General features: G+C 43.3%; 1 protein-coding gene across 1 annotated transcript in view; it reads right to left on the bottom strand.

Moving 5' to 3' along the window:
* Positions 1 to 4,364: 4,364 nt before the first annotated feature.
* Positions 4,365 to 18,061, bottom strand: part of LOC104523655 (desmoglein-2) — a gene marked incomplete at its 5' end in the record, with an annotated part of 16,924 nt that continues 3,227 nt past the window's right edge. Inside the window, 11 exon segments of the mRNA XM_029084578.1 lie at positions 4,365 to 5,387; positions 7,524 to 7,610; positions 7,612 to 7,875; positions 9,001 to 9,125; positions 10,152 to 10,382; positions 11,563 to 11,790; positions 12,464 to 12,606; positions 13,510 to 13,769; positions 14,744 to 14,929; positions 15,077 to 15,211; positions 17,065 to 17,225. Coding sequence (XP_028940411.1) covers positions 4,365 to 5,387; positions 7,524 to 7,610; positions 7,612 to 7,875; positions 9,001 to 9,125; positions 10,152 to 10,382; positions 11,563 to 11,790; positions 12,464 to 12,606; positions 13,510 to 13,769; positions 14,744 to 14,929; positions 15,077 to 15,211; positions 17,065 to 17,225 — 2,843 coding nt within the window.

The raw sequence follows: 18,061 nt of genomic DNA, 5'->3' as shown, positions 1-18,061 counted from the left end.
ATCCCCCACTTGCAGAGGTGGTCTGGAGTTTGATCTTCAGCTGCCAGAGTGCTGAGCAATAGGATGTGCAGTGCCAGCTCCTGAGGTGAGGCCACCTGGAGAAATGGGGAGATGGAGACTTCAACCACTTTGTGGTCTCAAGGTCACAACGGCTACATGTGCTGTTGTGTCTTGGCAGAGAGACCCATGATAGGGCTGGGGTTCTGGGTGTGGCTTATCTGACAATCAGAGCCCTGCCCTGCATTAGCTTTTAATCAATGATTGCTCTCCCTGCAGAGAGACTCCCTGTTTCTCCTCATCCTCATCTCCCTAATCTACTGTCCTTTTACCCCAGGTGACTGCTATCCTGTTCTCCTTTGGCATTGAGCCTCTCTTGGGTAAGGCCAAGAGTCCTTCTCATCCAGTGTCCCATCATCAGCAATCACCGTAAGAGGATCCCTAGGGAAAAGAATCTTCCCACCAGGCCTCCCAGCTAGCTGCAAGCCATTTTTGTGTACTCAGTAACCCCCAATGGCTCGCTTTTCCATGCACTTGTGCCTCGAGTCCATGCAAACTCTTACCATTCGCAGCAGCTTTTGTAAGAAAGTGAGTGCTTCATCTTCAGGTGTGGACTGTGGGGCAGGAAACGCGGTGCCCATTCCTACATGGAGCATCCTGGGCTGGGAGAGCAGTGGGTTCAAATCCCTCAAGGAAACGACAAAAATCCTGAGTCCTTGGCTGTGCTTTGGCCTCCACCACCTCCAGCTGTAACAGAGGGTGCAGTGCTGGCCCCACCACTGGGCTCCAGCCCAGGCTGCTGTGGGCTTACCAGCTGCAGCCCTTCAGCCACCTCCATGCATGGCCCCTGGGCCAAAGCCTACGCAGGTCCAGGTGGCCAGGAACCATTTCGCCTGTCATGCCAACAAAACCAGCTCCTGTATGGCGCCCGCCCTGCAGCTCAGCATGCACTGGCAAATTTTGGATGATGTGCCAAGTGCCAACAGGACCTCAGGCTCCTAGGGCTGACCCTCCTAGCTTGTCTGCTTCAAGATGGGCTCAAACACTGCACCAACTGACACTCTGAGCCCCTGGGAGTCCTGTTCAGCCCAGCCTCATGCCCTCACATGCAGGAGTCTGACGCTGAATTTTCACCCCAGTTGGTTCAGCTGGAGGAACGTGTTTGAAAGCCTGCACTGGTGCCAGGCACAGGACAGCTTTGCTACACGAGGCGGGAAGAGCAGATGGTTGCCATAGTGTTTTGCGTTCACGGGGAGCTCAAAGGCCCCCAGGAAGGAAAAGTGGCCAGTAGAGGAGACAGCAAGAGCAACTAGCTCTGCTACCACAGGGCAAGCAAAGGGAGCGATGCATTTTTGGGATGCCTCAAGGCCATAAACACATACCATCACTCTCCTGGGGAGCGCAGTAGATTTGTTTAACTTTAAAAACTGATTTACTGCTTGTAGCTGCAACAAGCTTTAAGACTTTGATGGTAGACAATGGTCAAATTCCCAGGAAAAAATGGAGCCTAGTCAAAGTCCAGTCTGGAGCCAAGTATATGCCAAGGTATGATGAAGGAAATACTTTCTCCTGGGCAGCGCTCCACTTGCGCTCCTGCTGGGGATGGCTGCATCCCTGCTGCAGCACACTGGTTCATACTTGTGGAGTCTGATGTACTTAGCAAGGATCCACAGGAAACATAAATCACAGAAGAGCAGCGTGGATACAGTCCCTGTCACCCTGGTATTTCAGCATAACCATGCTCTGTTATTTTTAGATAAGAAAATTACAGACTTGGGGTTTTTACTTTTGAAGTCAGAATGAGGCATCTCTCACAAAGATAAGTGTCTAGGGCTAGTGCTTGTGTCAGGGTTATCTAGTGGTCAGATGCTAACCAGGTGTTTCCATTAGTTCGGGTCTGCACATTCCTCCCACCAGCCACCACCATTTACAAAACACAGCTCTATTAGAAGTGACCTATTTAATCTGATGGATGTTCTGCCAGCATTAGCATATGAGGATAGCACCTGAAGTCTTGGTACTACAAGACTAAGACAAATAATGGAGATTCACTCTTAATGAATCTATTCAAATAGACTCTTTACAGCACTAGTAAATCTGTGATAAAAGTTTATATACGAACAATACACAGGGAAGTCAGGATTTCCATTTCTGGATGTTAACAACTGTATGTTTTAACACCTATAAAACTAAGACACTATTTTTTGCCATGTAGTTTGGAAGCATAAACTGATGAGAAGAGTTTGACTCAAAGCCCACTAAATCTGTGGATGGGAGTCTGTTGTCTTGCATCAAGTTTTTGCAAAATTTAGTGTCCTTAACCAACAGGCAGAATTCACATTTTATAATCAAGACTTATAAACTTAACATCTGCAAGTCAGCAGGACATCAAGTTTTATTACACCTGTATCTTTTGTATATTCCTTCAGCCTGTTTGGGAAATCCCAATCCTTATTCTATGTTTGAGCTTTTTATTTGCAGTAGGAAAGTCCGTGTTTTCATAGGGGTAGATGTCTTAAAACTGAATGAAGAATAAAAAAAAAAAAATACAGTACAGTTCTTTATTTTAAGATTGCATAAAACCACAGAAATACTCCATGAAAAAGTCAGAAATAAGTTCACTCCCTCTAACTGCACGAAAAAGTGGTCACCACTTAAAACTGCATGCTTGCTTAGAAGTAAATACATGTACTTTAAAAATGAAGTTTAAGAGATCAATGACCAACTGGTCCAAGCAAGCAAGCAGTTTGATTTGTTTGGAAGTAGTCTTCCACTTCATGTACGGCTTCACTTCTGTCAAGATGCACCCTGTTGAGCACAGCCACAGTTCCTACTTTTTTTATGTTTATGAATCAACTTTTACATCCTTATCACTCAAATTAACTACACTGAAAGTGTTTCTAGTCAAAGGTAAAATGTATCAGTGGAAAACATAACATTGCAGATGCAGGAAAACTCTGAGAGACACACAACCAGCAAGTTCTTTAAGTGCACAGGCTTTGCATTCCCATATGACCAGCTTGCTGCTAAACATGGTACCAATACCTAATCTAAAATACTTCTTTCTACTCTGACAAAACCTGAGGAGTATATAGCAGTTTTTCCTCTATAAAATTAACTTTAAAATGTTTCAAATTGCATACAAATAAATATTTACATATGCATATATACATGGTGCCAAATAGCGCAGTACTGTCTTCTGCTTTTCACACATGAATTTCATGGAGAGAAAAGTAATTTTAAATGTTGTGCAATACAGGGAGCTCTATCTTGTCAGAGTTAAGGAAAGCTGCCATTCTACCACACAGCCCACCTGAGCTCTGGTACTGGAGCCAGCAGAACCTCACACACACATCAGGCTGCATTTCTGTGCTTGTATCTGTGAGTTCACAGACAGAATTAAAATTGCTTTATTACACTTGTAAATCAAATCCTACAGATATCTAAGGGCCATAAACTTTGCTAACAAAGCCTCTGACTCAATCTCTGTCTCTAAAGGTAAGGTCAGTTTTGTCTGTTTTTCATACATTGTTAAAGGACCAATTAGGAGCCAGTGAAAAATGTGCATGATGGAAATGCTTACTTGTCCATGTCAGCCTAGACCCACACCAAGTAATCGAATTTTTACATCAAGGTACCAAAAAAATTGCAGTTCTCAGCTTTTTTGCTACTTGCTCTCTTTAACCCCTGTGCTAATACGCAACTATTGATTGCTTAAGGTACAAACACTGATAACCTGAAGTTGTGACATCCCTCCAGGAGATCAACACACCACTGCCCTGAGCATGTACTAGCTTTGATGGCTTCGGCTTCTCAGGCAGGAGACATTTCTTATCAAATCACAAAGTTGCAGAGATTCACAGCTGCAGCTCAGGAGGGGCTGCCCTGGTCCACAAAGTTATAGATGGCAAACATAAAACGAGAAACTGATGCCCCTTAGGGGGCACTTCAGCAGATACACTGAACAGCAGTGCTTAGTGTTCAGAAACCTTAACTTGTGCTTTGCATGTGACTATCCATCACTAGATTTTAGACATTTTTTTCTGCTTTCCCATAATTATGCAGCTGTGGTTATGTGGTATTATTACACTAACTGAACAATAAAAAGCATTTAAAAAAATAGAAAACAAGGAAAAAAAATATATTTCCCACATCCTTCCACTTCAAAAGCATCGCTGACAATGTTGCCTAATAACAACAGATTTCCTTACTAGCTTCTTGGTCATAATCCTTATTTATAAAAACTACTGCAAGCAAGTCCACGTCATTCTGAAAGCTCCAGCAAATACAGGTCTCAAGAAAAAGCCCGAGGCCAGACACACAGGGACACAAGGGTCTGGACAACACCAGCCCAGCAAGGGGCCAGGCTATGAGCGAGTGTACTGCACTGTGCTGTATTTGGTGACCCTGGAAGACTTGTTCAGTGTGGCGCTGGCAGGAGGCAGCCCTTCTAAGTTGGGGCCCACCTGGTTAAGCAGGGAGTCTGTGATCAAGACGTGCTCTTGCCTTCCTGGGCTGGCACCTGCTGCCTGCTCGGATCTGCTCTGCATCCCTGAGGCTGTCACCACCCTTTCGTTCACCACCAAGCTGCGCCCATCTGCCAAAGCCGGGAAGCCGAGCGAGCCCTGCTCTGCGGCGGGCACGAGCACCCTCTCCCGCTCCCTCACCACAACGTACTGGGAGTCAGGAAGATCCTGAACCGTCAAGACTCCAGGCCCAGCACCCTCAGATTTCATCATCCTCTCTGTAACCACCAAATTACTTCCGTGTGGCAAGTCAGGGATTTCCACCATACCCTGCAAGCTCGACGCGGGTGCCAGCACTCTCTCCGTCACCACTACGTTCTCCTTAAACTGAGGGTCTAGAAAGACAGCAGCCGAGCGGGCAGGAGCCCCTGCAGAGTAGGACGTTTCAGTCACGGTGAAATTGGTCTCTGTGTGGGCCGTGGGATGGGGCCGGGCATCGTGCTGCCCAGAGTGGGACGCAAAGGTTGTTTCCATGACCACCTCCTTGGACAGGGTGTCTTCTCCTGCACCACTGCCTGTGTGCACTGATGGGGATGGCTGGAAATAGCTGCCTGAGGAAAAGGCTTGTTCGGAGCTGGAAGCATTTTGCTGATCTAAGAACTGTGACTTTGCATCATTAAGACCAAAACCTGATTCATTCCTGGAGCTACCATCTTTCATGTTGATGTGTCTGCCTATGCATATTTCTGCTAGAGTCTTAAATTTGTCTCCTAAATCATCAAGGAAATGGTCATCAAGATCACCCTCAATAAAGCTGCAGCAGCCGATGGAGCTGTGGGGGGAGCCTGACTCTCCCTGGGAATAAACCAGGAGACAGTCGTTTGCAGCTTGGGCTTCATCTTCATCCGCAAAAGAGACAGCTTTCTAAAGACAGAAAACAAAAGCAAGCAAAAAAGTTCATTAATGTCAGCTCTAGACTTAATAAATTTTAAATTCAGGAATGCTGGGTCAAAAAGGTTAAAATAAGAAAACTGAACTGAACCCACAGAAACTGTCAACCAAGTGAAGGCAGTACATGAAAGTGCTTTTTGCTTTTCTGAAGCCAGTCTGAACTCAACAGTACACTTGATGAAAAGAAAAACGTGAGATTAAACTGAAAACCTTGGACACTATCACCACCTGCTGCTGCTACTCCTACGAGGAACTGTGTAATTTGTGATACTGCTCTATCTTCACAAACAGACTGCTTTTATTTTGGTTCAGTGAATGAACTTCACCTCTAACTAGGTGTTTATGGGACAGTGCCAAAACCATGCCTGGGAGTACCCTAACATTTAAACACACATTTAATGAGTACATGCTGACATGTTATCACCTGCCACGGCCCTTTTCACTAGCATAGCCTGCAGGATCACACCCAGGGAGCCCAACAGCAAACAAATCACAAAGTTAAATGGCTTGGTAAGTATGGGAACATAGTCCAGCACATAAATTTTTAGGCTCTATGCAGGCCACTTTGAAACAAGGAGGGCTCAAGGGTTCTGACTATAGTGCTTCCAGGGCTAGCTGAGGTCTGCAAGCAGCGACTGGAGTGGAGTTGCTGCCAGTGCTAGGACAAGTATCTGTGTACATGCTTGTCCCAGCTCCAGTCCCAGGAGTGAAGACAGCCAAATCCTCTGGGCCTGCTGAGCTTTTTTTGCTGAACCAGCTTTATCTAATATGGTTACTGGCTTGTGCTCAGAACCACTTTTTTGCCACATCTGAAGTTCTAGAGTGCATATTAGCTCAGGCATCTATGTGATGTGGTATAAATCCAGACCCAAACTCACTCTGTGTGTTTATCTGTGTTTGATCCTGGAAGTAGTCACGTTACCCAAGATACTTCTACAAAAATGAGCACACCTCTGAAACTATTTGGTTTGGTTACCTGTCAGGTTTTTGGGGGTTTTTTGTTTTGTTTTGTTTTTCCCCTATAATCTGAGATATTTTACCCTTCCAGAAGTTGTAAAGAATACTGTAGTATGACGTTTACTAAGCCCTCTTGCAAGACTTCAGCAGGCAGCTATGCTTAAACTATGTCTTAATATCAGGAAGTGCAAAGAGCAGAAGGAAAGCAGAATTGCTACTGTTGCATCTGTTCACCTAGAAGACTAGTAGCTAGAGCACTCAGGAGACATACTCTTAAGCTCAAATCCTTCCTGGCCTGAGGTGGTGATTCAAACCTGCACAGCTACTCCCCTGCAGAACCCCATCATCAGCCAGCTGTAGGGTATGAAGATGTTTTATTTGTACAGGTGACAGACAATCCATACGCTCCCTGGCATATGGAAATGAAACCTTCACTATAAGGAGCTCACCAGCCTAAGGACTAATGATGTGCCTTATGCAAAGAGGAACAGCTGCAATGAGTAGGAATAGCCTGTTGGTCAAGGGTTAGGTCACAAAAGAAAAGTCAGAAAGGGGATTGCAATATGCGTCTCATGCTTCTAATGAATGGCCCTTTACTCAGGCTGTTGGGTAAAGAGACAAGTCCAGCTTGCCTTCATCAGCAACTTTGAAAATGCAGACCCACCCTCTACTGTATGACATCTATGGCTTATCTTTCAAAAACCTGCTCCATGGTAAAGTCTGTAGCTGTGACTCATGATGAGTCATAGGTGCCTCCCTACAGGCCAGTTTAATATGCTTAAGTCCCTGAGATTTAGATCACGTAGCCTTTCTCATGGCTTCTTCCTGGGCAAGGGTTCCTCGCTCATTCCTGAATATTCTGGATCCCATTCCTAATTACCTTGCTGAAGGGAAGGGTCTTCTTGTGGGAGACTTCGTAAGCACTCAGTGCTACAAGACTAAACATTGTCATGCTCCAAGTCCCCACATATGAGCCTAATCCAAAAATCCTTAATGCCCCCTTAATACCTCCACATGCACACAACATTGGCCATTGTATCAGGACTGTTTATATATACATATCTACTCATCTGTGTTTGTAATAACATGAACAGCATTTCACAATGCTAAGTGTAATATCAAAATACTGTTATTTTTGGGTTATATGCTTACATCATTGAAGTAGTCTCTTAAAAATTCTTCATTCATGGCTCCTGCCGCTCCCACCCCAACTCCTCCTCCAGCCACCACCGCATTTTTTTTGCCCTTCGCCCCCTGCCATGCCTTCAGCCCCTCCAGCTGCCATGGCTCCATACTCAGCCCCAGAAAGGAGATGTCTTTGCTCTTCCCATCTTTCCTTGGTAATAGTGCTGTGATGCTCTCTTACATGAGAGGCAGAGCTGGCTCCTCCTGCTGCAGTTTCCTCTCCACTCATCCCTCCAGCTGCCGCCACTGCTGTTGCTGCTCCGCTGGTTGCTCCTCTTGAGCTCCCCAGTGCAGTGGGTGGGATGAGGCTTAGCACTGGCTACATAAAAAACACGAATTAGGATGCGACATGAAAGCTGTGCTGCCTAGCACATGGAACTCACCAAACCAGCAGCAGGGCTGGGTGGGACCTGGGAGGGTGCCATCTTACAACTTGTTTGAATTCGCACTTACACAAGTTTCTGCAGAGAGTAAAGGGCTTCCTGAAATAGGGTGCAGCTTCCACAACTGCATTCCCAGGAAGCAACATGGAAATGTTTCTACAGATCATTGTTTTCTTGAAACTCCAAGGGTTGGGAGTGAAAGTGGGGAAAAAAACCCACCAAACAAAACAACAAAAAAGGCTTGCAAAACTCCAGGGAGTTCAGCTGTTCCAAGACAGACTGACCAGCTTTCCCCAGACACAAAGTGTGGGACTGTGCACTGCCTGCTGCCTCTATGGTGCTGCCTGGCCCCTTCTTCTTTTCTAGCAGTTTGGCTTCCCTGTTAATTGTCTTTCATCAAGAATTTGGTCCTACATCAAAGCCTTTTACCTTACTTTTGTTTCTTTGTTATTGTGCAAAAGCATGAGTGTCATGCCCTTTTTTTTTTCAAAACTGTGTTTCGTAGCATAACAAGGAAGGGCAAACTTCTCTTGGCATTCACTGTTCCCTCTGCAGATTTGCACTTTTTCTGCCCCCCCCCCTTTTTTTTTTAATAAAGAATTTACTCTGTTTAAAAAGGCAAATACAAAGTCATTTAAAATGTAACCTGAAACTTTAAACTAGAAGCTAAACTTCATAACCTATTCTTTTGCTGCTTTACCATGCTCCCAAAGGGGTGCAGAATATTCCAGGCTTGCAAATGCAAATGCTTCACTCTTTAGAGTATCAATGCTTTTCCCACACTCCTATCTCCTGCTCAGATACCATCAACATTTGCTTGATTGCTTCCACTTTACTTTTGGATTTAAACAACATGGCTGGTGTTTCTAGAGCTGCTGGTGGAATTCATCTTCCATGCATCCTTCACTAAGTCTCGCAGGGTTAATTTTAATTAATGTACATGTGTGGTTAACATTTGCTGTACAGCCCTGAAATATGAGCCCATAACATGGATGAGATGCCAAGTGCCAAACTGAACACTTGGACAGAAATCAAAGAGAAATGCTATTAGGGATACATGCCTTCTCCTCGGGAGCTGCCCCTTCGCTGTTCCACTGACGCAACATTGCTTCGCTGTAGTCCGGTATCGCAGCAAATCCCTTCGCTCCCGAACCGCAGGGACACAGCAGCAGTAACAGTGGAATAACTATGGGGAAATAGAGGTGTGCCATTAACTATGCGATGATTAGAGTCAAAGCATGCTAACAGCCCGTAGAATGCCTGGTCAGCTCTCATACCGAAACCTATCTTTAGTGAGCTAGTGATTAGTATGAGGGCTGATAAAGACAGAAGACATGTTCCCAAATATTCAAGGTATTTTCTAGAAACATATGCCAGGATGGTTTCCTAGAGAGTAAGCCAACAGTTAACCTGTCAAGGCCCCAATCTTGCAGATGACCACATATGTAAATAGTTATACTTCTATCAAAGATCTCCTATACCAAAACCAAGCCCTAAATATCATTGTACAACTTCAGCATTTCTAACTCCTCCTGTTCTTTTACTACTAGATAACGACATGGCGTCATGTAAATTCCACCTCACCACTCCTGTGACATGCCTAGAATGTTGCCTGGGGAACACAACAGTTTCAGGAGCAGAGTATATTCGTGTGGCATTAACTTTGTTTTGCCACAGCTAGGCTGCTACTAGTGCAAACAATAAATTATTGCCATTTTAAATACATCACTGGTACGCAAGACCATACCCTGACTACAAGCATTCTTCTCTTATTTGCAAGCTTCTATTTTGTCTTACCAAAGAACAATGTCATATGCTGCTCAGAACAAGGCACCAGACCTGGGTCTGCAGTGAGGGAAGAAGAGAGTGGAGAGAGTGCTGTGGTTTGAGTGGGAAGAGCTAGGGTTCACATGGGGAGGTGTGGGAAACACCAAAAGGATTCCTTACTGCTTCCCCACCTATTACTTACAGTGCCATAAACAAGTATTAGAAGTTGTACATATTAATTTTAAAATGCAGAGCTAGAAATCCTTTGAGGGTGAAATGCTGATGTTACCAAAATTAGCTGTGGATTTGCCATGCCTTCACACAGACAAGGAGTTTACACAGAATATATCAAGATGACAAAACCTGGGAGCTGGACTGTTTCTTTCCTGATGCCTTGCAGACCATATTTACAGTGCTTCTGAGATAATATGAAACAACTACTTACGCAGCAAAAGTAAAAACGCCAAGATGATTAGTGCAACCGCTCCTGGTCCCAGACCCACTGACTTCGCGCCAATAACCTTCTCTTTGCATACGCCGTCTTCTGCACAGTTACAAACTGTCAGTTGCAGAGACTGTGCTTGAGCACAGCTGAACCCTTGGAAATCCTTTATTAGGATGGGAACTTCAGTACTGCCTGGCTTCAGGTTTTGTGGTACCAGCTGTATGCTGGTGCCTGAGGCAGAAGGAGGCGGGGGTGAAGAACAAGAAAAGACAAACAAGAAATCAGTGGACAGAAAGTTGACTCCTGTAGACTAAGGGAAATAAAACCTTCACAACCTCCCAGGTCCAGTTAAGTCCAGTCAATGCAATGGAATTAAGTTTAATTAGCTGCTGCTACAGCATATGCTTATCTTATTTTTATCAATTAATTCATGCTGATAACAAAGCAGCCATGCTCACTTGCAGTCTCAGATAATTGTGAAGAGTTTCACACCAGCAGAGACTTACCATGGAAGACAGCCCAACCTCCTATATAGCATTAACCTTCACATCATCCAGACAGCTAAAGGCTGAATGCACAAAAGACCAGCTTCAGTCTTTAGGAGGTTAATCTGTTGTAGGCCACAGGCAGAGACCTGGGAGCCAACATACCACTTGCTCCTATGGCCATGGCACGTCAAGGACACAACTAGGCAAGAAATGCCCAGATGATGTTCCCAGCTGGGGAACACCACCCTATTTGGAAAATCTGTGATTGCTACAATTACTGCTGGTCTGGCTGCAAGCAGGGTGAGAAAAGCTAAGAAGATTCCTTTTTGGTCCTAAACCTGGCCATTAGGATGACACTGCTGACTGCTTTGCAGTGTTACGCTGTAGGATTATGGAGAACAGAATAATGAGTCTGAGAAGAAAAAAGTGGTGCCTTCCGTCTACCTGAAGCATTTCCTTCAAGCATTTCCCAGGCTTCTATTAACAGAACTGTAAGAAGAAAATGCTCATCTCCTTTTGAAATACTCATTCAGATTATTTAAATTTTCTGGCTTATTTTTGTTTCTACCATGCTGGACAGTCTTAAACAGGTTACACTGTATTTTCCCTTTTCAAGGCCCACTGTGCAGGCAGATTTATTTATTTATTTGTAAGTTAGAGCAACTGCAGCCAGTAACACAACCGTATCTCCAAGCTCAGTTTTAACAAAAAGCATCCTCTATCACTGCATGCGCTTTGTGGGAAGCTGGGAATGGCTTGATCCCAGCATTACCCATGAAATGCTGGTCACCACATATGGGACATCAAGATAGGCAAAGACAGAGGGAAGGCAACAGGCCCCAGAAGACATGACTGTGCTTTTACACTAGGACTCCAAAGAACTGAAAGTAAGTAAAAAAAAAAAAAAAAAAAAAATTTCTTACCATTTTCAGATGCAATTATCCATTTTTTTGCTGTCCCTTCTGGCTCATCAATGACAGTAAAGCTGAAGGGCTCACTGTTTGGGTAACCATCTAAATCCTTAGCTGTAACATCAACTAATTTTGCATCTGAACACACAGTCTGCACAGGGTTCACAATGACTGGGCAGTTATCATTCTCATCTTGAACTTGAATGACGACTGTGCCAGTGACCGTTTTCTTAGGAAAATCTAAGATTTTAAAATACGAAAAATTAAATTCATTTGAAAAGTGCAAAGATTTAATCTTAAAATTAAAAAAAGGCTCTCAAGATTTTCCAGCACACAAACATCGCTGAAATGAGTTGAAAGAGCTCTCTCTTGAGCTTATGGGAACAGTAATTAATTCCTAATGTTAATAAACATATTGACAAAATTCTTCTGAAGACAAGCTGTTTTACTGTTTTGACTTAGAAAGAAATACGTATTTCCTGTGTATGGTTACACAATAACATGCAGATTATAAAAGATTTTTAATTAGATACACAAGAAGTTCAGGTAGTCTTTCTTGCTTAGCATTCAAGAAAACTTATGACTCTAAAGTCTGCCGACGAGCATACTGAGATACTGCAATTTCCACCTTGACAAGGGATGTTCATATCAGACTTGGTCTTGGCAACTTTTACAGAAAGTTCACCTGCCTCCAGTCAGTGCAACAGGCACCCTGGGAACCCATTCCAAGGTTCATCCTATTTCAGTGAGTTGCCCACGTATGTTCTCCAAATACAGAGCCTATGGGAAACCGCACGAGGCACCTAACTTTAGGCAGTTAGAGATAGGGAGGTTAAACCAACTAAGGTTGTGGAAAGGCAAACTAAACCCTAAACAAACCAGTTAGCGTGAAAACAAAACCCTCTCAACTTACCAGTAGTTACACCCAACATGGTGATCGTGTAGGTACCATTTACTACATGAGGCGATTCATAATCTAGTTTTTTGGCAAGTCGGATTTCACCTGTGGCTGAGTCTATTGTGATCCAGTTTGCTGCATCTCTTCCTTTCATGTACCTGATTAAAATTGCATAGAAAGATTTATACAGATTTATAATGAGGAAAACAACCATCAGTGGAAAAATCAGCTTTACAGTATATTTACTCTTTGTTTAAAGCACAGACCAAATCCCTAGGTCTGAGGTCTGACACTCCTGCCACTACAAGTGGTTTCAACTATAAACCTAAGATTATAAACTCACTCCAAATGTTGAAACCTGCTTTTCCCTCTAGAGCCTGGATTTAGGTTTGGAGGCATTATAAAGGGATAGTGCAGGGATAGTGAGACTGGACTAGGAGAGGAAGCTGTGCTGCTGGTTGTGGTCCACCTTCCCCTCCACCCCTGCTACCAGCAAAAGCTGAGCAGCAGTCACCCGGCAGAGACTGTGTCGCAGGTGTGGGGGAGAGAGCTCCATCGCTGGGTGCGCACCTCTGCTGGTCTGCGCCCTTTGTAAAAGCCACGGTGGTGATTCAATAACATTTTAGCAGAAGAGCTGCAATTCAAAATCTAAACACACACGGGCATGCACAGCCTTATCTACTTCACACCCTTTCTGTCCAACTGCTAGATGTTTCTGCATATTTCTTTCTAACATTTCTGCAGATGATGAAGTCAGAGAAATAAACCTGCTCTCAAAAGCAGACAGACATGACAAACAGCGAGCAAGCACAGACAGCTTCAGCCCAAACACTCATATCTCACCACATATGACCAAACAAGCAGGATTTTCAAGTCAGCTATTTTCTGTATAATAGAATATCGATGATGATGTTGTTTTAGGTGTGGATTACGCGTAGCAGAAAACAATAGCCTTTCAAATTATTTCAGTTTGATATACACATTTTTGTGTATATATACACATAGACAATAAGATGTGATTTCTGACACTTCAGTTATGATGGTTCTAAGAGGATTCTTACATAATACGCTCTGCTGTTTTTCCAGTATCTTCATCATAGGCTTGATACTGTCCAATAACCTGGTTTATCTGCAATTTCTCACTTGCTTCAATAATTTTTGTGCCACCGGGGAACATAGGGCCTTCCCGCACATTAATCACGTTAATTTTGATTGGAACTGCTTGTGCTCTATAACTGTGTTTAATTGACTTGTGGAACTCTGCTTTGTTTGTAACAACAATGCCCAAGTTTAGGCTTTGCATTTTTTCATAATCCAGCTCCTACAGCAATTAAAAAAAAAAAAAAAAAGAAAAATCACTCAGAATTTGTCAGAATCTGGTATCTGGACAACATTAATACATTTAATGAATACTATTTAAATAATACTGTAACATCCTTATTATTGATGCTACAGTGCAAAGAACTGTTGGTTAACACGTTACTCTCAAAATGTAATGCTTCAACTCTTTGAAAGTACCTAAGGAAGATTACTCTTCTTATTTTTAATGGATGACACCATAGGTATGTCTTTGTGTTACTGAATTTAAACTAATTTAAGGTAGGTGCAATGACTCCTACCCATACATTCTGACTTTACTTTCAGTGAATCAGTGCTCAGTATTACTTGGTTCTTGTAATTTTTTTTTTAAAACCCATTCATTTATGTAATAATACTTATCAATTTTTTAAAAATTATCAGTTTAAGGAAGCCAGAGCAGGGGAAAAAAAAAATAAAAAAGGTACTTAGGGCACTATGCATCTTCAGTTCAGTGGACTGAAGGGGAATGAAATTCATAAAACAGAAATTTCCCTTTATGGAAAATATTTTCATAATTTAATTTAACGGAAATTCCTAAAACAGTCTGTAGCCTGTGGCTCACGGAGTAGGCGTTGCCTGCAATGCTATCTGTGGCCATGGGAAATAAAGAAATTTAAACTGAGACCAGCAAGGAGAGCAAAAATATATGGGAGTTTATAGCATATGTTCTAGCAACATTGCCTGACAAGGAAAGCTTGGGGACATATGCCCCACTAGATATATTTGATATTACACAGAATGTAAATGGTAAAACTGGACAAAATTATTATTTTGCAAAGAATTATTGAATACACCAACAAAGAATATGCCAAAGAAGGAGTCTCTACCATGTAAATTTACAGTTTACATACTGACTGAATATAAATAATTTGTATGTCAAATTTAAGGGAATAAATTACTCTAATATTTAAAGAAGACTCTAGAGAATATACTAACCTTCACAAGAGTCAAAATTCCTTCATTTGTTTGGGTATCTGTTACTATACGAAAAAAGCCATCTTCATTACCAGAAACAAACGAAAAGTTCGCCAGCCAGTTATTAGAAAACTCTTCATCTTTGTCAAATACTTTTATTCGCAAAATTTCCACATTTGCTCTATTTTCTTCAATGCTTCCTTCAAACTGCAATGAAAAACACCCTTCTTTATAATAAAGATGTCATGATTTACCTCATTTCACCAATGCAAGAAAGTTTGCACAATGTTGTATTACGCAATGGGATACGGGCAGGTGTAGGAACATGCCAAATATTGTGATAAAGGTACTTACTGCACGACTTTCAACCACAGGCAGATTGTCATTGACATCCAAAATCTTGATTTCTAAAGAACATGTTGCAGCATTCCCGCCTGATTCACCACCACGGTCTTTTGCTTCCACCACCAAAGAATAGCTACTTTGTGTCTGCCATGATAAGAAAAAAGAGTTTAAACCAGGCTAAAAATTTTCCCTTCCCTGTACTATCTTGATTAGTTTTTGGTAATCCCTCTCAGGGCCAATTACAACTCCTCTCTGGCTAGTAGTAAATCTCACACACAACTACTTTGACAGGCTCTGATGGAGTAGAGCTGAGGCTTTGAAAAGGATTTAGGACTTCTGCGTCTTTCCCACAAGGAGTTAGACTGCACTTATGTGGCAAATGAAAACTTTCAGTGGTCATCAACAGGGACAGGACCAGTGATAACTGCATATCAGGACAGGGCTAGAGGCAGACCTTGTCCTCAGCTGCAGACAGCTAACAACCAGATCACCATCTGCTGGCCACTGAAAATTAAAGCAATAACAGGTAAAGTTGCTGGTAACATCTGGCTTTCATGGAATCTCCTGGTTGGAAAAGACCTTTGAGATCATTGAGTCCAACCGAACCTATCCACTACTAAACCATATCTCTGAGCATCTCATCTACCTGTCTTTTGAATGCCTCCAGGGATGGTGACTCAACCACCTCCCTAGGCAGCCCTTTCCAGTGCCTGATAACGCTTTCAGTGAAAAAATTTTTCCTGACATCCAATCTGTATCTCCTCTGGTGCAACTTAAGGCCATGGCCTCTTGTTCTATCACTAGTTACCTGGGAGAAAAGACACACACCCACCTCGCTACTGCCTCCTTTCAGGTAGTTTTAGACAGGGATAAGGTCCCCCCTCAGCCTCCTCTTCTCTAGACTAAACACCCCCAGCTCCCTCAGCCACTCCTCATAAAGCTTGTTCTCCAGCCCCTTCACCAGTTTCGTTGCCCTTCTCTGGATATGCTCCAGCACCTCAATGTCCTTCTTGTAGTGAGGGGCCCAAAACTGAACACAGTATTCAAGGTGTGGCCTCACCAATGCTGGGTACAGGGGAAGGATGACTTCCCTGGTCCTACTGGCCACACTGTTTCTGGTACAGGCCAGGATGCTGTTGGCCTTCTTGGCCACCTGAGCACATTGCTGGCTCATGTTCAGCCGGCTGTCAATGAACACCCCCAGGTCCTTTTCTGCCAGACAGCTCTCCAGCCACTCCTCCCCAAGCCTGTAGTGTTGCATAGGATTGTTGTGACCCAAATGCAGGACCCAGCACTTGGCCTTGTTGAACCTCATACAGTTGGTTGCAGCCCATTGATCCAGCCTGTCCAGATCCCTCTGTAGAGCCTTCCTACCCTCAAGTAGATCAACACTCCCACCCACTTTAGTGTCATCTGTGAATTTCTGAGTGTGCACTCAATCCCTTCATCCAGATCATTGATAAAAATGTTAAACAGGACTGGCCCCAACACTGAGCCCTGAGGAACACCAGTTGTGACTGGCCTCAAGCTGGATTTAACTCCATTTACCACCACTCTTTGGGCCCAATGCTCTTTCACAGAGGCACCCATCCTAACTCTTTGCACTGGGATTTTGCATAGCAGGCTACAAAAATCTAAATGTAGTCAGCAGCTTTGCAGATGGTGATCTGGGTTGTCTGCCATGTGCTCTTCAGCACAGAGAAATGATCCCTTGCTTCATGTAACTGCTGCCCTGGCTGCACGGGAGGGACAGAAAGCAACAGCCACCTGGCTGGTGTTGTGGTAGAGAGGCGACAGGGGGAATACAACCCTTGATCCCATCACCTGTGCCCCCACAGTCCCTGAAAGACATGCATCAGCCAGACAAGGCTTTAATCCTAAAGTAGGTGAAGGAGGGTAGGAAGGTCAGCTCTCCAGCTTGGCAGGCTGAGCTGAAGATGATACAACAGGCACCAGAAGATCACTGTTGATAGATAAAAAAGGGAGGGTTTTTTTACCTCTCTGTCAAGGTTTATTTTTGCTACTCGAACCTCGCCAGTATCCTTATCCATACTGAATGCAGCGCTAGGGCTTTGGGAAACGATCCTGAAAGCAATTTTGGAATTTAGATTATTTGGTTCATCTGCATCTGTTGCATTTATCCTCATTACAATCATACCTGGAAAAAAGCAAACAGAATATGGTATGTTTACACTGCCATGCACTGCCAAATATTTTTACTATAACATCACAGATTAAGAGACTGTTCTCAGATGCACTGCACAATTTTCTGATGCTCTTGCCTTTATTTAATGAATAGAGATGAAGAAGCATTCTTAAAATCCAAATAATACATGTTAAAAGTATTATCCTCTAGCAAACAAAAAGACTGTATCAACACATCTGTAACTCATAGAAATCAATGCACTAGAATTACAGAACAGGTTGAATTCTTACAAAAATTCTGTCAGAAAACTGTAGCTACCACATAGAGAAGAAAGAAGTTTTTGAACAACAAGCTGCCATTTCCTAACAGCTTCACTCAAAATACATGGCAGTCCCCATGGTGCAATCCCCTCATAACTCATAGCACAGGATTTTGTCCTCTGGGAAAAGGTGTACCCTCCAATGCCTAAGTTTGAACATTAGCTGGAATTCAGGCAAAGAAGCAATTACCATATGGCTGCTACCGACCTGAAAGAGAGCTGAGGGAACTCAATACCTCACCCAAACAGTTGGTCAATAATTTGTTCCTCCAGATTTTTGTGACATTGAAAGAGACACAATGTCAGGTATTAATTAGGTTGTCTCACTCCACCTTTTCTTATCTTCTGAGAAACAATCTGTTGGCCTTACGTTTACTGGCATCAACAGGAAAACAGCCACTAACTTGTTCTTTGAGGGTCAGGTCACAGCCATATGTGCGTAACAGTGAAGTACCTCTCCAGCCTATAGATAAAGCAGGACTTTTCATGAGCATGGCAGGGTGGAGTCCCTCCCAAAAAGATTGGGATT

Source organism: Antrostomus carolinensis, unplaced genomic scaffold, assembly GCF_000700745.2.
Source record: "Antrostomus carolinensis isolate BGI_N321 unplaced genomic scaffold, ASM70074v2 scaffold11634, whole genome shotgun sequence".
NCBI classification, from domain to species: Eukaryota; Metazoa; Chordata; class Aves; order Caprimulgiformes; family Caprimulgidae; genus Antrostomus; species Antrostomus carolinensis.
Note: the sequence above shows the minus strand (reverse complement) of the source record. Positions and strands in the feature narration are given on the sequence as shown.